The 24,100-nt window shown below is 32.7% G+C and overlaps 1 protein-coding gene across 1 annotated transcript; it reads left to right on the forward strand.

Moving 5' to 3' along the window:
* Positions 1-2,771: 2,771 nt before the first annotated feature.
* Positions 2,772-23,334, forward strand: LOC106467875 (chromatin assembly factor 1 subunit A-like). The gene is made up of 14 exons (XM_022396091.1): positions 2,772-3,083; positions 4,743-4,840; positions 8,266-8,966; positions 9,311-9,370; positions 10,591-10,853; positions 12,788-12,869; positions 13,157-13,234; positions 13,965-14,090; positions 14,368-14,613; positions 14,943-15,020; positions 16,221-16,322; positions 17,760-17,928; positions 19,988-20,281; positions 21,820-23,334. Exons 2-14 carry the CDS (start codon positions 4,789-4,791, stop codon positions 22,803-22,805), a joined length of 3,237 nt encoding a protein of 1,078 aa, XP_022251799.1. The 5' UTR covers positions 2,772-3,083; positions 4,743-4,788; the 3' UTR covers positions 22,806-23,334.
* The last annotated feature ends 766 nt before the right edge of the window (positions 23,335-24,100 follow it).

Genomic DNA, 24,100 nt, shown 5'->3' on the forward strand with positions numbered 1-24,100 from the left:
ATCAACACTGGTCCCCACAACCTTGCATAATGTCCTGTCACACCACAGGGCTTCTGTACAGCTTCTGGTACTCATTCGTGATCTAGCACCTTGATACTCACAAGGGTCTGCTGAGATGCAGAATCTATGACAAAGTTGCACCTTTGGCCATCCATCTTTCCTGTCACGTAGATACTATGTGTGCTTGTCATTTTACACTTAGCTGTTGGGACTTTCACAATGGGGGTTGGTGGGCATCCCTCTGCACCAACCACTACTGGTTTCCCGAAGCTGACTTATTGGTAGTATTCTTCTTCCACTGGCTCTTCATATGTCCTTGCTCCCCACAGTTCCAACAACCTTTTTGGGTAGCAGCCTTTCCTGCCATGGCATCTTTCCTGTGTTGAAGTTACCGGCATTGAGCTCTCTTGTGCTCAGGTTTGTTACAGTCCAGCAAAGTCCCTCAAACTTCTCTGAAAGCTGCCCTTTTCTGGCCTTGAATCCTGATGACTGTACCAATCTTGGTACTTCTACGCTGAACTTAATGTAGGATTCGCGGACTTCCCCAATAATTCGAGAAACTCCTCACGCACGCCACCAGCGTCACGTGACTTCCGCTGTCGTAAGATTACTTTATCTTGGTTACAATTCTTACAAAAAAAACCTTTAAAGCACATAGTTTTGGTCGAACGAAACACAAACTGTTAAAGCTGTTTAAATGGTATGTAAAAATTAAAAAAGTGACAAAAAAAGCTATGTATGCTATGTTTTACAGTCATGGACATGACTCTGAAGAGAGATGAAGAATCAGTGTAATTACTTGTGAAGTATTTAAACCCTGATCTTTTGGTGTGATTCATCTAGCATTTAACTGGAAATAAACATACCTTCAAGAAGAGAGGAGGAGGTTTAAATAGCACTTGACCCTCCCATGTCGCATAAAACATGACCAAACACCGATCAAATGTCCGACACAGACAAAACTTTCACTTAATACTGTTGTAACATGTTCTATAGTTTGGTGAGTTCTTTTGGATTATTTTATAAAAATAATGCCAAGTTCAGTCCACGTAACTATGAGGAATTAATTTGTCTCTTCTATAATGTTCGCTACAGGCCACGTTCACTTTGACGCAATACGTAGGACTAAAGTTCACAAAGCACGTTTGAACATAAATTTCGAAACTACTGGACACACCTAACTTACAAATAGACTTAGTTACAGAATTTCCTTGCTAATTGTTCAATAAGTCTCCCTAAAAACATTGAACTAAATCACTCGCTAAATGTACTTCAAAAAATTATTATTCGTATTGTTACGTCTCCGTTTGTTAATTGATTTCCCGTTACTTCGTTCCGGCGAAACTTTAGCGACACAAGTCCTTACTTAATAAAACTGGCTTATTCTTTCTGAATACAACTTTACGATACACTTATTTTCAACAGTCGCGCTATAACAAACGTTTTAACAACGAACGTTAACTTCAACAATACGTCTCTCTCTGACTGCAGTTCAATTACTCATTACCTACACACACATTGTTTCGTCCCGCCGCGAGCGTCCCATATATATACCAGACAAACATATATATATAGTAAATGCTAGGGCTTTCACGAAGGTTCGAGAGAAGTGGCGTGACACTAGTCACGTGACCTCGCTGACGCAACAGTATTTACAAAGTACTTTTGTTTTCAAGTTCCACAAAACCTCTAAATTATTACACCATCATCATTGTCAAACTCCTCTATCAAAAACCTAAATTAAAACATATTTTTATATGGCTTACACTAATACCAAAATCATTAAGACGGCTGGATTACAAAATACAAAGTATCATTTTAAAAAGGCCCGGCATGGCCAGGTGAGTAGGGCGCTCGACTCGCAATCTGAGGGTCGCGGGTTTGAATCCCCGTCACACCAAACACGCCCGCCCTTTCAGCCGTGGGAGCGTTATATGTGACGATCAATCCCACTATTCGTTGGTAAAAGAGTAGCCCAAGAGTTGGCGGTGGGTGGTGATGACTAGCTGCCTTACCTCTAGTCTTACACTGCTAAATTAGGGACGGCTAGCGCAGATAGCCCTCGTGTAGCTTTGCGCGAAATTCAAAACAAAACAAACAATCATTTTAAAATTGCTATTTACGACAATTGTTTAAGAGACAAGTCTCGGAGTGTCAACAGTTCATAAATAGGAATAAGAATTTGCCGTTAATGAATAAAGGCCTATATTTTGAAAGCGCTCAGGATATAGAGAATCTTATTTTTGTCTGTGAGTTCTTGTGTTTTCTTAATATCATGAACAACCTATCAGTAACATTTCCTGCACAAGAAACATTATAAAGTTAAGACAATTTTTTTTACAGTTTTAAATAAGCATTCGTGCAGTTTTTTCGATTTCTTTAAGCAGCTTTTACTTACACGCACCAAAAAATCAGATTCACTATGCATTCCAACCATCGTATTTAATTTTATTTCCAAGGGTAACTCGAGTCACGCGTCATCAATGACCTAGGGAAAGTAACGACTCTCAAATATAGACTTACACTTAAGATAATAGCAGTAATAATATTAAAAAAAAGATTATTTTGTAAGCTTAACAATGTTAATGTATATTTTAAAATATTTAATCACAACTTAGTTATTTATATTTTTTTCTTAAGGTGGAGAATGGTATTTATTTTTCACAAATTCAAATATACTAGTTTGAGAGTATAATTAACTGAAAATTGGTGAATCGAACGATTGCTTCATAATCCCGTTGTGGATGGTTTCAGCTTTTCGCGCCAAATTCAGTCGGGGTGAGAAAAGGATCAAATGAGGAGGAGGAACGAAACTGTGTTGGATTTAGAAAGTGTACTGTCGAGGGACTTTTTATATATGTAACTGTTTTTTTTTAAGTTATAGTTGAAGTCTTATTACGTTGAAATATATCCGTGTTTAGATTCCAAATATTATTTATCGGAACGCAAACACAAAGATAAAGAAATAACATTATAAGCTTAGTACATTAGTCGTTATTATGATGTTATACTAAAAGTAAATTAGTCAGAAGTTATAACTTATAAGTTATTACTCTTTACTCAAACGTGTGTGCTTTGAACAGGTGAGTAATAATAGGATGTAATAAATTCTGTACCACTGTCAGAATTTAACAGACATAGTTCATTAATGACTTAATAATTGATATTGAAATTAGAATTAATTTTAGATGTATAGCATAAACAGTTTGTGAGCACAAGTACTACGTGAAGTAGGCTTAATGGAGCAAATAAATACGCGACAGTTGTTTTGTGAAGTATTTAAAAATTAAAATGAGTATCATCGATTCAAGAAAGTACGCAATAAAAAAACTCTAAGAAAAGTGTATTTATTAATTTTATTATTTACATTAATGATACTGATAGGAACCGTAAAGTTTGCTGATGACATTAAAGTTTAAATTGGTAATGAGTAATATTTCTAGCTATATTGAGAATGTTGAGGTTTAGATAGATTGATTATTTAGACAGATATTTGATAAATGACCTTTAATTATAGTGAGTGCCACGCCATGCATTTTTATTACATTTAATCTAGATGGGAAACTAGTCAATAACATTTTGGCATAGTTGTGGATAAGTCACTCAAGCCATTGGAGCAGTATTCTGTTGCTAGTACTAGTTACGAATTTGATAGGATTTTACTTTTGGGGTGGATTTATAGACACACTGATTAAAAGTCAGAGAAGGTATACAAATCACTAACTATGCCTCACTGGATACAGTTTTGATATCATTATCTGAGAAAGGATAGACTTATTCGAAATGGTTCAGAGAAGAGCTACTATGATGATTCCAGAGATGGGTTATCTTATTGGTATAGGTTAAGATCTCTAAAATTTGAGAAGAGAAGGAAAAATAAAAGGTAAACTTATTGTAGTTTGCAAGCTTATCCAGTGGACAACAGGGTGAGTGGTGTATGATATCAGTTGCCGTAGACAGTAGCAGAGCTGGCACTTTACAAAAATGAAATCATTAATGTCCTTAAAGTTTAAGTTTTTACTTTTTCTCAAGACTAAATGTGCAGGGACAGCCATGAAGGACCAAATGATGCCTTGTTGTTCATGTGTTATGTTATATTTTGAACATAGAAAAATGTCAACATGACTAGGCTAATCAAACTGTCTAATTTTATGCCACATATATGCACATAAAACACCAGTTTTCATAAAAACAAGCATTTAATTTTAGTTCCTTAAGATTGCAGATACAATTTTCGTAACATACCCATAATTTAAGTGTATTGGTGTTCGTTGATTAGGAGTTAAGCGTTAACTGAAAGTCACTAATTGGTCTTTGTTAACTTATTTGACTCCAAGATCTAAATGTAATGTTTTTTATATTCATCCATGTCCAAGAAAAGAAAAAGAATCCAAATTATAAAGACACACCACATCATTGTCAAACTATTCCAGAAGTTAGCTATTCTAAGGATAATGTAACTGTGCTTAACCCTGTATCGTCTCCACCCGTTTATATTTACGGTAATGGAAAGAACCCTTCCGTGGGTGATAAATGATTAATAACATGTACATACATATCCTAAACTTATACCTAATATCTGTAACTTGAAAGTAAAGAATTCCCACAGTTAAAATATAACATGGTCTTAATAACTTTAAACACCTGAACCAAATCACATTAAGTTCTAGTTCTTTTTACCAAATTAAAACACTCAATTTTACATGTTTAGAATTTAAACAGGATTTAATCTTATTTTTCAGGTCTTTGAAACTAAGGAAAGAGAAAAGACAGAAGTGTTGAAAAAACATGGAAATTATATTGAAAGATGAGGCAGCTTCAAGCAAACCTTTAAAACAAGGTGTGTTCAGTTAAAAGGAGAATCAAGGATGCATGTGATGTTAAATTATGTTTGTTGTAACTACAGTTTATAGCAAATACTATATGAATTACGTCTTTGTTTTGAACACTAAAAATTACATCTTTTATTTATTTTACTTCAAATATTCAAATTCCTATTAATAACCTAAATAATCCACAAATCAATTATTTCCTACATGTAGCCTATCCAAACCTGTAATAATTTTAAACACCTCAGAATTGTTACTAGATCTGCAATTGTAAACTATTTTTGTAGGCAGGAACAAAATTAGCAATCTGTTAATCATCGAGAAGTTTTGTTGTACACAATATTATTATTTTGGAATATATGTTATGAATAGGGGTTGGTAAATATATGTGACATTTAGGAGCCAGCAATAAATCCTTGGAACCAGGATAGGTGCTTAACCAAGAGATGGGGTTGGGGAAGTTACCCTTACCTCAGAAAATTTGTGAACAGATTTTCAATTTTATGCATGTTTTGAATTTCAAACATAAACAAAATATAAACACTTTTTATTGTTAAATTTAATGTTGCAATACTTTGAATGTGAACCAAATACCCAATCTTTTATGTGCAGTATAGAATTATTTAAGGCTCACAGAAAATTTCTGTGCCTACTTGCTGGTACTCGTGTATTTTGGCTTGCATTCAGACATTGTAAATGTAAGAAGTCTGTTGAATTATGTAAATTTTAACTTCCTGTTCAGTATTTCAATACTTATTTGAAATTTAAGATGCTGTACCAATCTCTTATGTACTAATTCATAAAAGGGCCGAAAAGGAGCTTAGTAGCCCATCAAGGATGTTCCTTCCAGCTCCCAACTATAACCACCGTTTACTATTCATGTATTTATCCAATCTTTTCTTAAACTCAAACCCTTGAATGAAGGCAGCTCATTCTAAAAGACAACACCTTGTTTGAAAAGTAATGCTGTCTAAACTGCAGATGACTCCTATGTTGCCAAAATTTGAATTTATGACCCCTTGTTCTATTGTTTTCACTGCTAAACACAAAAATGTTTGATGGATCTATATTATCAATACCCTTAATAATCTTAAACACCTCAATCAAATCCCCTCTGACCCTTCTCCTCTTCGGAGAAAACAAGTTTAGAGATTATAGTCTCTCCTCATAGGACAATCCCACCATTCCAGGTGTCATCCTAGTGGCTCTTCTCTAAACCTTTTCCAACAATTCAGTATCCTTCTTGAGGAAGGGTGCCAAAAACTGTACACAGTACTCTAAATGAGGCCTTACAAGTGATCCATACAGTGAAACAATAATATCCTTTGTCTTATATTCAATATTTCTATAGATGCTACCCAAAATCTCATTAGCCCTATTATTAGCTACAATACACTGTTTAGATGACTTAAGCGATTTTTCGATTACAACACCAAGATCTTTTTCTTCAAACACAGTATTTAATGTATTCCCATTTAAATTGTAACAATAATTTGAATTGTGAAAACCTGCATGCGTCACCTTACATTTTGGATAGTTAAACATTATCTGCCACATATTGGCCCATTTCATTGAATGATCTAAATCTCCCTGTAAGTCTGCAGCATCTTTGATACAGTTAGCCACCCCAAAAATCTTTAAATGTTTCAAAATTTTGTTAGTCATTCCAGAGTCAATATATCATTAATATAAATCACAAACAGCAGAGGACCCAGCACAGAGCCCTGAGGCACACCGCTTGTAACTGCTACCCAGCCAATTTTCTATACAATTTAATAACATTTGCCCCACACCCACAGATTTAATTTTTGTAACAAGTCTTTTGTGAGGCACCTTATCAAAGTTTTTCTGAAAATCAAGGTAAACCAAATCCACAGTATTTCCTTTGTCGACTCTTGCAGTAACATCCTCAAAGAATGTCGGAAGATTTGTTAATCCATGCTGGCTCTTTGAAACTATATCAAACTGCTTTAAGTGACTCTACAATGCGTCTTTAATCACACTATTGATGTAAGACTAACTGGCCTAAAACTGCCTGCACAGTGTTTATCACCTTCTTTAAATATTGGACTAACATTATCTAACTTCCAATCTTCTAATACTCTTCCACTACTCATTGACCTATAAAAAATATTAGCTAATGGTTCACAAATAAAATCTTTTAAACTCTGGGTAAAAGTTGTCTGGTCCAGGGGATTTAATTATATTGCATTATGTTGTTATACTGTTGAAAGCTATATTTGTTTAGTTGTTTGCTAGAGGGAGCTGCTAACTTTGGTGATATAATAATTGAGAACCTATGTATAATATCTAGAGACGGAGGTATGTTGTTTATAAATATGAGTAATCTGTTAGTGAAGTGAATAAGATTTACTAAAGTATTTAGTATGAGGGTTCAGTTAAGTATCAAAAAGTTATTCAATGAGAGTTATTACATATATTCAGTTATTGTGGAATAGTACAAGTAAATTTATTTTCATAAATTAGACAATGTACCATTAGTGAAGAATTTCTTTTGAAATTTTATTTGTGAACTTAGGCCTACAACTTGTGTCAAAGTGAGTGTAGCCTGTAGCAAGTATTATAGAAGAAATGTGTTAGTCCGTTATTGTTACTTGGACTGGATCTCACATAATTTTTTATAAATAACACAGAAAGAACATACCAAACAACAGTATATATGAAAATGCACACATTTTTTTAGTGAAAAAAATTAAAAGAAAAAAAACCATACGTCCAGTGATTTATTCAGGTGACATAACTTTGTGGCTGGGATTCTACAAGTCCTGCTTGTAGAGCTGGAATATGATAATCGATTAATTGTTAAGTTCAAGATTAATTGTTAATGCTATTAAATTAAACTATTCAATTATTCTTATATGAGACTTGGATAGTTGGAGTAATCAAAAATAGTAAGAATTGAAAACAATTAGTTTGAATTGTGACACTAATTAATTAAACTGAACAACCCTAAATTAATCAAAATTATAATAATGAGAAATCATACTAGCAATATTTTAATCACTAGGATAGTTTGAATAATCAAATGGCAGTAATCAGAAACATCAATTTCAAGTAGTTGATTACTTTCATAACATTAATTGATTTAATTCTAATTTCAATTAATCAATTATTTTTGTGACCCTAATCTATGCTTATAAATAATCAGTTAATGGCTCTACCTGCTTGTGAAAAGTAGGAGACCTTCACTCTTGACTTTTCTTTTCCTAAAAATTACATTTTTAATATGTTGTTGGATAAATAAGTAATTTAAAATGAATATGATTATGAATTATTATAATTACGTTAGAAATTGAATGTTCTTAATAATTATCACTTTCTATTTGATAATCCTAAGTTTCATGTACAGTTTCACAAAAGTAAAATGCTAGGTAATTCATATTATAAGTTTTTTTTTTCTCCTATCCACCCCTAGCACGACTTCCTTTCAAAGTTTTAGATATCAGCAGTACACTTCAGACTTCATCACCAAATCAAAAGAAGAGAAAACTTTCTGATGACGATGTAGGAAAAGTTTCCAAGACGCCTCGTGAAGAATTTTCAACCAAAGAATGTGTGTCACTAGCAAACAATCCAAACACAATAGATACTTCAGCTGAAGCTGAAAATATTCCTGTAGTGAGTTCTAAGGCTTGCCCAATTTTAGAGGTCTGTGACATTCAAAACCAACAAGGTGGAGTTGTAGACCATAATATTCAAGATTCAATCAGAGATATAGGAAGTGAAAGTAAAACTGAGGTGAATGTTCAACCTGACCAACAAATTACAGATTGTGATACACTTAACACACAAACAATTGAGCATAATAAGACTGATTCTAGTCTATTATCAATAGATCTTGAGAAATGCCCAGGTAACAAAACTGCTGAAAGGCATTCAGAACAACCTGAAGAAATGGAAAATACAAACAATACTGAAGATTTGGAGCATTCCAGTCCAGGAGACACTTCAGTTTCTTCAGTGGAAGCAGAAGATACAAGCATGATTGAAAGTAAAGATGAAGATACTGCTGTAGTAGAAACATCTGATACAAGTAAGATATTTGGAGAATCAAATGAAGAACATGGAATTAAAAGAACACTTTCTCAGAGGTCTGTGACAGGAGAAACAAAAAAGGTTGGTATCAGAAATGCATATTTAGTTATAGTAAAAGTTGTATTTTTTTTCTCCAGCAAACGTTAAATTTAGTAAAATGTTTGTCAGTAAAAGTTATGAGTAAAATGTAATTAATACAATTGCTCTCACAATAAACTTCATATGATAAAATAATGGAAGGATGAAGAAAATTTAAAATTATACCAAAGAGCTCCTGAATTAATTTCCTGGATAGAATTCTTAAAAACTTTAATTTACATGTAAAGAAAATTTTTTGTTAATCCTTACTTTACGTGAAAAAAAGGTATTCTTTTTAAATTGTTTGTATGTACTTACAGCATGTTAAGAAAATATTTTTTGTTTAGGAAAATGGTAAAGGCAGAAAAGTTTCCCTTGAAACAAATGAAGAAAGGCTTAAGAGAAAGGTAAATCATACATAAACATAACCGTGCTGCTGGATTTAAGTAACGTAATCAGTATCAGACAAAGTACTTTTGTATATAATCTTTATCCTTGCTTATTTGTCTTTAAAGCTTCTGAGTGATGGATGTAATGATTTTTTTTAACATTACCATACCTGTGGTTTTGATTTTAGCTACATGCGTCTTTTTTTTTTTAAATATGTTTCTGAAATAAATAATTCCAAATTTAAAAAATAATTGTCCATTTTATTAAGGTTTTTGGTGAAGTGTAATGTGTACAGACAACATACATTACTCTTGTATAGTGTGAATATTTGATGTCTACAAAATTTGAAATATTAATCTGGTTGAGGTTATTTGCTTAATTTGGCCTAAGGTTTTATTTCTGTAGCAAGTCCAATCATGGAATAGTTGTATTTTACTTTACCTTGTTTTCGGAGGATCGCTTTACAACTGTCAAGTGGAAGAGAGAAGTTTCCAGATTCTTGTGATCTGTCTTTCAGAATGGTCATCTACAGGGATGACCTGAATTTTCAGACAGATTCTTTTGTGTCTTAAGAGAATGCAGATTCATTTTGAAATTGAAAGCATTGAATCTTGATCATAATATCTCGTTCGTGTCATCATACTGTTTCTTCTGTTGATTGTGCAGTCATATTTAATTAAACACAGTTTGTTTCTTCATTTACTTCTACGTTTTAACTTCTCATTCACAGTGATCCTCTATCTTCCATTTCAGCAATATGAATTTCTGTATCTGTTCTAGATCTTTGAGTGTCTAGTTCTTTTGGAGACATAATTAACAATGTTATATGTATACTTGAATCTGTTTATAACTGGCAAACTGCTGGACCCGTTATTACTAAGCCTGGCATATATCCTGGGGAGTGATGTATGTACTATTTTATACATAGCTTTGATGGTTAAACCAAGATTTTATTATTCCATAGTAATATAATTGTGATATTAAAAAGCTGTATGCAAAATAATGTTTTATTATATTTTACTTCAATTAATTCAGCCCTATTTGTAAGCTTGAGTGCATTCATCATGGAATTTTTTATGTTGGAATTCCAAAGTAGGATTGGTTGGTATTCATTTGATTAAAACAAAGTAAAATTTAATATTCTTGTAGTTTAGGAGTAGTTGTGTTATGCAAATTGCATGTAATCTGTGCAAAAACATTGTGTTTGATATTATTGTGTTGTATGATGTTTAAATAGGAACTTAAAAAACAAGAGAGAGAAAGGTTAAAGAAAGAAAAGGAAAGGATCCAGAAAGAAGCAAAGGAAAAAAAAGAACGTGAACGTCTGGAAACAAAGGCCAAGAAAGAAAAAGAAAAACAGGAAAAAAAGGATAAAGAAGAGAGAGAAAAACAAGAAAAGATCCGCATGAAACAGGAGAAAAAAGAGAAGGAAGAAAGAGAGCGTCAAGAGAAATATAAACAAAAAGAGGAAGAAAGACAAAAAAAGCTGCAAATTTTAAAGTAGGCTTTTTGTAATTCGTTTTTTGTTTTTTTAAAATAAAACAAATGTTGTAGGTGGAAAATTGTTTTACTAATTAACCCATTAAAACATGCATAGATTAGTTATTAATCTACACAAAGATAAATTATCGTGTTATACAATTTAAAAACATGTTTTACTGAGTCTTAGTTAACTCAGTTTAGAATTATTTTCAGTTCTTAGCTACTGACTTTTGTGTTTTGTCTGTATTTGATGTACTTTTTCCATGTGTGAAGACCTTTTGTTAATTTGTTTAGCAAGATATGATTTTGATGCTATCCCGAAAAACTAGGGAACCTCGCGTGCATTAATAACAGGCTAATAATTTAATGGGAGATGTACTGTGTTACTGAAGGATTTATTTTTTCTTAAATTGGAGCACACAAAATATTTCACAGGATCAAAGAAACAAAAAGTGAAGGAACTGTTATTGAACATTCTTGGTGGTGATTTAAGATTTTTAAATACTGGTCAGCAAAATGCTCAAAAGTAAAATATACTGATGTGGAGCAGAAAACTACTAGACCAATTTGGAAACATTAAGTATCAATGAAGCTGTGATTGGGAGGGTTTGTCCAACTTATGTTTCTGTCAGATATAAAAGACTGTTTAGTGTAGGTAGTATTATTAATTAACTTATTTTGTGTTTTGTATCAAACATTTTGTACAATCCATTGATGTCGAGGCTATAGAGATTTCTAGAAGGCCTAATTGATAGACGTATAAATAGCTGCAAGCAGACAAATGGAAACAGAGAAAGTAAAGTCATGGGAAAGAGAGGTTCACAAAGTTAACTGTTGTAAGAGTGAAAGGCCTAACAGTTGATGTGTTACAGTGAGATTAATAGTTTGAAAGAGATAAGGAGAATAATTTGTCTTGTGAAAGGGTGTTCTAAACTAATTGAACCTACCTGTATGGACATTGACGAAAAAGAAATTATTATTTTTAAGCATGAAAAAGCAGACAGTTATTGGAAGTACATGATACAACTGCGGTAACTCAAGTGACAGCGTAAGTGCATTATATACGGATACCATTGCAATGAAAATAGTTCGACTTGTTAACTGAATTCTAAAGCAATTGAATAGGCCTAAATGGACTTTTGACAAGAAGAGAACTGTATAGTGTTTAAGATACAACTATGATGTCCATCGTGTAAAGAATTTTGTATATACATTCAGTTGTTTCTGATATATATACATATATTCATTTATTGTTGAAGTTATTGCCAACAAGTCACAGACACCTACTGTAGAAGAATCCTTACCCAAACACATGCATATACTTACTTTAATATAAACTATTAAAAAGTAGTTTCTGATAGTTTCATAATTCAGCATTTGTTGAGAGGAAAATATAATGTTGCCTGAAATATGCAGCTTACGTACTTGTAATCTGGTTTAGTTACACGAATTGCTAAACGATTTATTAAAACCCATAAGTGTGAATGGCATGAAGGATTTATTAAGTACCATAGAAGGTACCTCCGACATTATTTCTTATTTTATATCTTAATATGAGAAGTTGTACCTATGAGGATCTCTTGGTTCAGGATGTAAAGAAAAATCTGCTAAAATTATGATATTGCTTCCAAAAATAAAAGAAGAATGTTGGCACGAGGTGACTTATTAAAAATTGAATTTTAAGGATTCTAAGACAGGATACTTATCATTCATCCTTCCTTGTTCTCACTTTCTTTTTTTTCACATTTCTAGGTTTATTTTCATGTTTTTTCACCAACATTTTTCGAATATACTTCAACCTGTTGCTTCTTTTGTTTTAATTATTCCTTTTTTTGTTGTATATGTAAACATTGTGCATATCTAGTGGTTTTAAGAATGACCCATTTTCTACTTACTTACTTTTAGAAATGCTGTAAATAATATTAATAACTTTCTTTTTTTGTCTTTTCTAGTGCTAAGTTGGAAGAAAAGAAAAAAAAGGATGAAGAGAGGCAGAAAAAATTAGAGGAAAAGAGAAAAGCAGAAGAAGAAGAGGTTTGTATATTAAAATGTTAGTGATAGGCTGGAAAACACAAACATTGTGTTTAAAACAGAATCTATAAAATACACATTAGTACTTGAGTTTATCAAGTAGAAATTACACACAATGTATATCAAGTGGTAGTTACAAAATAGTACAAAACATATATTAAACTAAAATAAGACAAACTAACAGTGCGAGATTTGTTACTCTTATCAGAAATACCAAAATTTACCAAAAAATTTCTAAGTTGATGATGAGTTAGTAAGTTTTCAATAAAATGAAAGTCTTTTTTTTTCAGGAAAGAAAAAAAGAAAAGGCAAAGGCTACATTTGCAAGTTTTTTTGTAAAAACAGAACCTAATCCTATCACCAATGAGGTATGTTTTTATTGTGTTTTCGTCTTTTCATGTTTGGATGAGAAACGTATATCTTGGTAAGATTGATGTTCTGGAGGAGAGTAGGAAAAAAGTGGACTTTTATTCTTAGTCCCCCAGAAAGTGTTTCTTGATTTTTTTGCATTTCCACAAATTCTGAAAAGTGAAGAAGGAAAAATTAAAAAGTAAAGAAGTGGCAGTGTATGTTGTATGTGAATCAAAGTGTGTGTACGTCTATAGGCTTACAGGTGGGCAGGGCACGGATAGTCCATTGTGTAGCTTTGTGCTTAACAATAACCAAACATATATACATTCATTGATCTGTAAATTTTCCTTACCTTCATCTGGGAAATTTGAGTGTAAATATTTCTTTGTGTTAATAAGAGTTGACATGTGTTTTAAGCAGGTAACAGAATTTCAACCATTTAATTGATATAGATTGAAGTTACATTTTACTTTTTAATCAACAACAAAAATCTGTAAAACTGAAGGAAGTTTGATTGGAGTAATTTTGCTGTTGAGAAAAACTAAGTAACCTATATCTGAATACAGTGTTTGTATCTATACTGTAACAATTATGAACACAATAACAATATTTTTCTTTGTAGTGGCCTCCACCTCCTGTGAATATGCCACTAAAGAAAGATCTGTTTTTTGTGACTTTGATCTCATAAAAGTGTCATTATTTCAAAATTGGATGTTAGAATTGATCCACAAATTTGTTTTCAAACAGGAAAAACAGCAAGGAATTTTTCTGCCATTTGAAGTAACGAAAAACATGGTACTTGCTCCTGTTGTTCCTGAATTCAGTAGTGCTAATTTTGACAAAGAAAATATGGAAAAACAGTTACAAGGCCAGGTAGATGTTATTCTACAAAATGTAATTTGGTTTTCTTTGTAAAGTATTAAGTTTTGTGTTGAATTAGAAAACTTTAATCAGATTGATTTATGTTCATCCAGTTTTCAGTTTTGTTAAAACTGTCATATTTCCAATGTTTGTAAATTCTGCTATGTTTATATATTTTCGAACTTTTTAATTTTCTAAATTATTTGGTATTTTTTTCAAAAATTAAAAAAATTATATATAGTCTTGTAGATTAGTTAGATAAGAAAATATTGAAAATATAATATTGTAGGTACCACATATGGTATACCTGGAAGAGTTAAAAACAGAGAAATACAGACCTTTCTGGACCAAGAAATGTCAAAAAGTTGAAAAAGAGGAAGAAGAAGATATTTTTATTGAATCTGAAGAGCGAAAGATGAGGCCAAAACTTAAAGTGAAATTGTTGCAGTTTTGTGAGAATGTGAGGCCACCTTACTGGGGCACCTGGAGGAAGAGAAGTACAAGTGTGAACCCCAGAAGACCATTTAGTAGAGATGTAAGTATTTTTTGTACTTGATAAAGTAAATATTCTCATGATATTATTACTTTTGGTTTTCCTGTTTACTTGTACTTGTAAACTTTCATTTTATTAGTGAATTAGACGATTCAGAGAAAGCACAAAATTTCAAGTTACAAAAACATTAAGAATAATATACAGATCTTTTATGTTTATTATAACAGCAAACCATCAGGTAAAAGTTCTTAAAATATTTTATCAGTATTTGTATATAAAATGACATGCATAAAGTTATTCTTTAATGTAAGTAAAGTAATGGGGAATTCAGTAAGATATTAACAATTATAACTGAATATTTATCTGCTAAGGTAATATTTGACTACGAAGTTGACAGTGATGAGGAGTGGGAAGAAGGAGGCCCAGGAGAAAGTTTGTCGGGAACTGAGGTATGTACTGAAAACAACTTTCATCTGCTGGTATGGTAATACTGATTATTTGTAGAAAACTTTGAGAACACGAAATCACTAAAGCCATATAATAAAAGATAAATATTAATAGCATTGCTTCACCAGTGGCTAGCTTGCTGGACTATGGATGTGCTGGTCCATCATTCGCACCAAAACAAAATCTGCTCTGCACTTTCAGGTTGTGTGTAGGTAATAAAAGTGATAGTAAAATACCACTGTTGGTCAGACATAAGTAGCCCTAGAATTGTTGGTAGGAACTATTTATTAACCACCTTCTCTCTAGTCTTTATCAGTTCAAAATTAGGGATGACTAGTGCAAGTTGTCTTTGAGTAGCAAATATCCAAAAACAAAATACAGTTGGTTTTTTACACCCACGGCTAGTTTATTGTATGAAAATATAGATCCCTCTGTAGTTGAAACTGCATATATTTAGTAATTTCTTTGATCTTCTTTATATAGTTATGTAAGTGTTAAGTTTTTCTATCCGTTGTTCAAGCCTAATCCCTCAAACTATATCAATAAATTTAAAACTGGTAGTTTTAATTATTAAAAAAAAGTCTTACTAGCAGTGACTAATGAACCTTTAGCTCTCTCAATTGGTAGAGGTCTCACTTGGCATGCAAAAAATCTAGGTTAAAATCTGTTCACAGATAATGCACAAATTGAATAACCACAAAACTAAAATTACCACATTCATATATCTTAAAGTTTAATAGCTTAGTTATCACCTTCCTAAAAAATGTATTATAACAAATTATTCTACTATACTGTGGAATAATCTGGATTCTCTAAGTAATAAGTAAAACAACGGAGATATATTACATTAATTGTAATAAATAAGTAGTGACTGATCTTAAGAAGTGTTCAGGTTGCATCTTTTATTTCAAAAGAAGGAGTGACATGTATGTGATCAAAAGTAGCTTGTCTACTACTATTAATCCATGAGGGAATGAAGAAAATATTGTGTTAATCTTTGTATTCAAAAAATGTTATTAGATTCCTACTATATGGGTAATTTATAATAGTGTTTTGTACATAAATTAGCAAACACGCATGTTCATGTAATAAAGTTTTTCTACATTTTAGTATTTACTTTTACTTGGCTAACAGATAACAAACCATTATAGTATAATATTTTGATGTTTTGTAACGTGTTTGTAATGATTTTATTATAAAAGGACGAAAAAGAAAGTGAAGATGAGTACGAAGTGGACAACGAATTTTTTGTTCCCCATGGCTACTTGTCAACAGATGAAGAGCAGGATGATGAAGGAAATCCGGTGGGTAGTGTTGCTTTAATCCTATTGGATCGATGTGTGTTTTAACATTTGGTTTGGTCTTACTGGAAACTTAATGTTACCTTAGTCCACTGAAGCACGTATTAAACTTTTTAAATGCATATTGAGGTAGTTGCATGTCTTTCAATTAGCCCATAAAACCAGTGAAGGCTTCACGTTACTTAATTCGGGGCTTGTATGGATTTTGAAAATTCTTGGGAAATTGTGGTAGCAATTTCCAGGGTCTGGAAAGTTTGGGAAAAATGTGGATTTATCCCATGATTTTGGAAAAGTCATAGAAACTGAACAGTTTCTCCTGTCAATATTATAAACCAAGAGTTTTCCATAATTTGTTTCTTTAATGATTACATCGTATAATATTCGATAGTGACAATCTTCTGAGTGAGCATGCATGAATAGCAACTAGAATTACTTCAGTAGTACAAGGATGAATGAGGCTGTCGACATCCGAGTCTTGCCATTCAAGTAATTATGTAATTGAGTTTCATCTGTTTTCAATCATTATTTTTATGTTCTGTGGTATTTACTTTAATGTCTACTTTTGTAAAACATGCCGAGCAAATGTATATTGCATGGTTTCTGAAGGACGAGTACAAGAAATGGCTTGTTACAGGTGCACATCGCCAAGAAGCTTGTTACAATGTGTGCCATAAAAAGTTTGATGTTGGCAATATGGGCAAGGCTACAGTGATAATACGTATGAAGGGGAAAAGCATGCGGCTAACATGCATAAATTGCACTCTTCAACAGTAGCCATGCCAACCATACACAATTTGATATTATCTTAATCTAGGCTGATACCAGATAGAACATCAACAATTAGGCCTACTGTTGCAACAAATCAAGACGACGTCGTAGTCCAGCATGGAAGTGATTAATATGCCTAAGTTAAATTTAATATTAAATAAAATGGGCTGAAAAATGTAATTAAGTAGTGTTATTTTGCAACTAGCCTTTGGATGATTTACTTCTTTTTCTCTCGGTGTCAGCACCTCATTATGAAATTTATTCACTACAGGGAAGACTGGATTCATTTGTTTCAAAAGATGATGAACGGAAACCTGAGGTTTTGTGGGTCCTATAGATCATTGTTAGCTGCCATAGTTACTAATGAACTGTTTAACAAAGATGTTCCCAAATTGTAAAATCTCATCCAAGTTTTCTTGTGGAGAGAAAAAAATGTGTGGCTTGTTTTGGATTGGCTCCATATATTAAGTCTTTTTTTTTTTGTATGAAAGTCAAAAGTTTGGAAAAGATAGACTTTGCTCTTGTATGATGTATCGTTAGATGTTAAAAACCAAAGGATCAACTTGATGTGTACCTTTGGTACTTTGACTTGGAAAAATTCTTGATGACAAGATTTTTTGATTCTGCATTTCTTGGCCATGAACAGGCTAATGATTATGCCAATTCTTACAGCTGACAAAAGAACTTAATCCTAGTCAACTTTTGCAAATAGGGATGGATGGTCCAAATGTTAATTGGCCATTCCATGAGAAATTAGAATCAGAGTTAAAAACTAAAAATTCAGACCCATTTTTAATCAACATTGGGTTTTGTGATCTCCACACAGTCCATGGGGCTCTTCGTACTGGTTTCAATGCCTCTGATTGGGATTTAGAAGCACAACTTTAATCACTGCCTTTTTAAAGATTCTTCAGTCAGATTGGAAGACTTTGAATAAATGACTGGGTCTCATATCTGTGCACTGAAATTTTGTTCTACCCGATGGGTAGATGATGCACCTGTTGCACAAAAGGAAATGGAAATTATTCTGAATTTCCAAACACACATCAAAAGCCAAATCAAGCTCTTGCACAGTACCAAAATGTCAAGCATTTAATAGTGTGAAATCTGTAACAAATGATATTCTTTCTGTAGCAAAGTTATCATTTTATATCTGAAGAACTCTCTCGCATTTCTGATGAAATATTGGACTGAACACCCTGTGCTGCCTTTTGTCAATTGTGATCATAAACTTTGGAAAAGGATTGTAAGACACTGTATTTAAATTGTTGAAAATTGACTTAAGCAATACAGAAAATATCAAATCAGCTAAGAATGTGAATATTGGTTTTTGTGCAACAGAAAATATGAAAGTATTGATTGCCACAGAAAAGAGAACTCCAAGAGACAGGCTTGCATGTTAATAAGCGTTTGTCTGTTTTGACATGTTTAACTGAGAAATTGCTAGTGAAGTGTCCATTAAAATACTCATTACTTGTAATGTTGCCTGTTTTATTCAGAGAAAAGTCCCTTTCAACAGTTGCTTGGCCATGAGAAAGTACCAAAATAAGTTTGACAACATGCCATAAGGACTCATAATCCATAGCTTGGACTGTGTTTCAACAAAAACCAGTCAAGCCTAACAGTTTTGAAGTCAAAATCCTTGAAGATGCAGGAATTTGGCTTTACAACCCGAGTTAAAAACAAGTCATACTGTCTGATGAAGCAATTAAATTCTTCTGCTTTTGAGACATTTCAAATTGACAAGAGTTGATAGTACACGCTCAAAATGAGCCTTACTATCCATCATATCTGAGGTCATTTTTAGAAGATTGAAGGGTTAATGCTTCAGAACATGAAGAATGTCTCCCTTGTTTGCCGGCAGTTAATCTGTGATTATGTGCAGTCAGTTGGAGTATTCTGGAAGTTTCTTTGTCAAAGGAACTGCTCACTGCTGCTCAAAGTGATAGATAGAAATACAACCAATACCTTAATCAACAGGGAAAGATGGCTGAACTGATGAAAAGACACGGAAAAGGATATTGCAGTACTTAAGGCTAAACATCAAAGGTTTAAAAAAGATACAGCATCATTAATTGAGGTTGCTGATCATCTTGATGTCAAGGCCAAAAAACAAGGCAATGTGACTGATTTGGTAAAGTCAACTAGTTTCAGGAAAATGGCAGAAAACAATTCTTTAAAATTAAAACTTTTGCATGAAGAAATTGCAAGGATGGTGGAAAAGTCAAAGAATTGTTAATCTTTGCCCTATCATTATGATTCACGTGTAGTCATACGTGTATAAACTTTTGCATAATATACCGTTAATGTGGATTATATGGCTTATTTCATGTTATATTTGGTCTGAAGGTTATGGATATCCATTGAAGCACTTGTTGAACTTTTAAGTACATATTGAAGTAATTTTGTGTCTTTCAGTCAGCCCCTCACTTTTAGTCGTAGCTTGTGAGTTTCTGGAGTATCAACCTGAATAAAAAGAATATTCAGATACACATCATGCGTTCGAACACCATGTTCATAAAGTATTATACTCACATTAAATATACTGGGAAAAGCTAATGAACTTAAATGAATACTACAAAAAGTAAATAAAACATTTTTATTATTCTCAACAAGAAATAATTACACATTTTAAATTGACAGCCATGTTGTCCTTGAAATGCAAGAAAAAGTCTAATAAAAGTGGATTTGTAATCATGTAGGAAAACAATTTTTTTCCCATCAAAGGGTAGAAAACAGTAACATTCTTAACATTTTAAAAGTTCAATATATGCTTTAGTGAAGTAATGTCAAGTCTACAATGGTTTTATGAGTTGACTGAAAGACACACAATTACTTCAACATGTACTTAAACGTTCTACAAGTGAAGTAATGTGAAGTCTACAATGGTTTTATGGAAGAAGAATTTGAAGCTGAGAGGAAGAACAAGTGTCCTACCTTGAAGCCTCAAATGATTGGTTGTTTGTGGGATGATGATGACGATAGACCAGGTCAGGAAGAACTACGCAAGGCTCTGGAGCAATACCGAGCAGTAATTCTTGCTACTAGACCCATAGCTACATCCTTATCTTTAGCAAAGCTCTCATGTGAAGATGATATTTCCATGATTAATTCTAATGGTTCAGCAGCAAACACTACAATGGTGGATGGTGGAACTCCCAGACAAAGTCAGAAACGTCCTGTTCCTGAGGAAGGTAAGTAAATGATTATTTTTTTCCTCAGAACATTATTATTACTTTTAAAGAGTATAAAAATCAGAAATAGCCTGTTTCTAGTTGGTTGAGATAAAATGTTTATGAAGCTGTAATAACTAAACTTATTGTAATTGATTCACATATACTATCTTAACTCTCTCGCTACAGGCTTAGTCATTTTGGCCAAGTTCATGACTCCCAATTGACCTTTAGAGTTTCCATACTATAACTACTAATATGTTTTTTGTATTTTCACGAAATTTTGAAAGCTATCAGTAATTAATAGAAGTCTTTTTGTAGACAAAAAATCAGAAAGTGTTAACTGCTCCGAGAGCAAGGTGGTTTTTTATGTTAAGATTAAAAATACTCTTCTTCATCTGAAAGTTGTCAAGGTTCATTTGCATATTCTCTAAAATCTCTAAATAAATTAAATTTTTTATCAGTGAAACTTCATATTTTATTTATTGTTTTCTCTACCCTAACTCTTTACAAGCCTGGTCAATTTGACCGACCACATAAGCACCATACAAAAATATGAAATAAATCTAAATTACTCTCTTTTTTTCTAGAATTACTTCAAATTGTAACAAGAAACTACATTTTATATATCCTAAATAGCTTAAAACGTGTAACAGCATACATTGTTGTATTGCCTTTTGAACCATGTCTAACTAATAATCCTGCTACACAAGTTGTAAATTACTCTGCAAACATGATGCTCAAATTATGTAAACTACGAGCTACTCATGAACGTATCTCACGAAAATATTTTTTTCCTTTGTCTTATCTAATCTAGTATCTTTCTAATTTTTACATTTTAGTTACTTTTATAGTAATTAATAAAGTATACTCATGAAAAATGAGAAATAAAGTACTTATGGGCCTTCTTTGTTTTTGCTGCCATCTGTTGGTGAAACTTAACCCTACTTTTTTATACTAATGGTATTATTGCACTAAATAATTTTTTACTCAATAAAATAATTCACTTAAGAACACAGAATGATAACAATAAAATAGAAGACACTGTTATATAACTATCTTAATTTTTCTGGTTTTCTAACTATGCAGTAAGTGCTGTTAAAAATTCAGCTCCTGTGAGAATAAAGTTTGAAGTGGAAGTGAAATCTCTATGCAGAAAATTATGTAAAATAATGGGTGCAGTAAGTGGTTCTGATTTTCTAGTTTATGATTCTGAAACAAATAAGATTGAAGGCTATAAAACTTATGCTTAGCCTGGATGATAACAATATTATACAATATTATTCATACTTTTCAAAGGGTTGGTAAAACCTAGAGACCAAATGTCACAATTCTCACACTAGGGGAGACTGAGGATTTTTTAAAATATTTCCTTATAAAATTAAGAACTTAAAATTCAAATCTCATGCATCCTGACAAATTCTTGTGCATACAGAACCTGGGAGTTTGGGTTAACTAGAAAACTGCTTAAATACTTTTATACAAGTCATTTTGTTTACATACCTTTATTTTAGATTTATTGCAAATTTTATATTTAGATTCTTTTTTTGTCTTTTTAGCAATACCTCATCTGATTCGTTTGATTCATGCAAATGTTCTTGGTCGGCATGTCCTGATTCGAGAATTCCAGCAGTACTGGGTTCAGTTCTGTGAAAGAAACAATCAAACAAGTGGGCGAGAAAGTATCAATATCCCAAAAAATTCAACTCATCTTCAATCTGCTAGTGATGAGGAGCAGGGACAGAAAACTGATGCTGTAATTTCTCGAGCATCTCCTGTTAATGATAAAAATTTCCGCTATAAGATTTCTAAACGTCAGCTTGAGATAACCTTTCAAAAAATAGCATCCTGGAAACGATGTGACCTTCCCTCCTTCAACAAATTCTGTTGGTGGATCCATCAAGATGTCCTTGAAAAATATGGCCTTCAAGATCTTCCCATTCCTAACAGATGGCAGTATGTGTCACGTAAAGATCCTGAGCCTGTTCAGCCAGTCTCAACACCAAGCAGTGGTACAGGTAATAATTGTTCAATCACTAAGTTCACTTGCAGAATTGACAAGTCTTCTCCAAACATTGTCTCCCCAAGGCCATTATGTGAAACAGAAACCCATAAGGAACGAAGAAGAATTACTCCAACTCTTCTCTCCAGCCTTTTACCCTCAAAAGATAAGCAAGTTATCTGTGGTGATGATAAGAAGACAACTCAGCCAATCCTAAAGTTTACTCGGAGAATTACTCCTGTCACACTTTTGTCTACTACATGTAACACACTGGGTAACCTGAAGCCATCCAGTCCAGCTCTAAACTCCAAAAACACACAGTTTGATAAGGAAGTAGGTTCTGTTTGCCATGAAACTGAAAAACATGATTTTCAAACTAGACCAGACAGAATGGCTCTGAATATTATATCCATTGAAAAAGATAAGAATAAGGTTTCATCTTTTCCACATCAGGAGGCTGAGGTATCTTCAAAAAATTTCTCTAGAGCAGATTGCTCTGGAAGTGAGTCCATAGTTGAGGCAGAAGTTATTGTAATAGATTAAGTAAAAAAATAGCAAATGGATATCACTGTTTTAAAAAGTTAATGTGAGAATATGACGTAGGAATCCATCTTGCTCAAAAAATTAAACCTCAGATACATTGTTTTAACTGTTTAAGTGATTGACACACTACAAATGTTCAGGTATTGATTTCTGTGTGAAACTTTGGAAAACGACTGCTTTTGAGGCTGTAATAAAGTGAACAAAACCTCCAGTAATTAGTTCATATATTATACTACTAAATGCATTTAGTTTGATTTTAGAGGTTGAATGCAAGTGAACAGTGTGTTTGGGGGGGGGGGCTCATCCATTTGGCTTTTTGCTTATTTTAGTTTTAAGTTACATACAGCTTCAATAGTTGGTCAAATTGTACAAAATGTTTTGAAAATTGGCAGTTCTTGCTTCAAAAATTAGTGTTGCAGACAAAGTAACGAGCACTGAACTGGTTCCTTTTTTATAAGCTTAATCTTTAAAGGATAATCATTTTTGTAAATGGACATTTCGAGAAATTAAAATATTTTCATAACTTTGAGAAAATGCTAGTTGAAGTGGATCACTTTTGAAAAAGGATTTCATTATCCATCTTTACTCATCAGTTATTTATTTAAAACTTACAAATGCTTGAATCACATTGAAAGTGGAAGTTTTGTCAACAAGAAAAGCTGGATTATATGTTAATTACTTGAACATTAACGACTGTTTTATTACCCTATGCCGTACATGCATCATTAGAATCTAATATATATTACTGCGAGAATACAGTTTCATTTACAAATTGTGACAACACATTTAGTCACCACTTCCCTGTGAATGTTAGTTTGTCGAACTAAATCACATTAGATAGGCATCTGTTTCACACAAACCAAACTTGTAAAATGTCTCCTAAACCTAAGTTTTTCGAAGGTAACTACTTTTTCTGATGAAAAATATACAGATAACAATATTGTTGAGTGATTATTGACAAAGAATTATTGATTATTTGACATTTCAAAGAAGAATCGATAGCCTTATCTGCAAAGTTTAGACTATGGTCAAACAAGAGACTAAAAATCTGGCATTACGTTTGGCACTTTTCTGGCAAGTATTTACAGTTCACAAGTTTCGCGCCACACCTTGTAATCGGTGTCTGTTTTCATGAAGATGGTGGACAGAGAAGCTGTAATGACAGCAAGCAGTTTTGTTGAACCACAAATTGTCAAGTTAATTGGTGCAGCTCCAGTGGGCTTAGATCTGATTATGTACGTGCTAAGATTAGTTGATTTATGAACCTTGATCTCATGGAAATATTGCTGCAAGAC

This window comes from Limulus polyphemus, unplaced genomic scaffold (genome assembly GCF_000517525.1).
Source record: "Limulus polyphemus unplaced genomic scaffold, Limulus_polyphemus-2.1.2 Scaffold2776, whole genome shotgun sequence".
NCBI lineage: Eukaryota > Metazoa > Arthropoda > Merostomata > Xiphosura > Limulidae > Limulus > Limulus polyphemus.

What these genes read in the sequence shown, in the direction of transcription:
- LOC106467875 (XM_022396091.1), top strand. Translation starts at nt 4,789, where the DNA reads ATGGAAATTATATTGAAAGATGAGGCAGCTTCAAGCAAACCTTTAAAA. An exon ending in AAAGTTTGTCGGGAACTGAG is followed by an intron (nt 15,021 to 16,220) that starts GTATGTACTGAA and finishes TTATTATAAAAG; the next exon opens with GACGAAAAAGAAAGTGAAGA. An exon ending in ACGTCCTGTTCCTGAGGAAG is followed by an intron (nt 20,282 to 21,819) that starts GTAAGTAAATGA and finishes TTGTCTTTTTAG; the next exon opens with CAATACCTCATCTGATTCGT.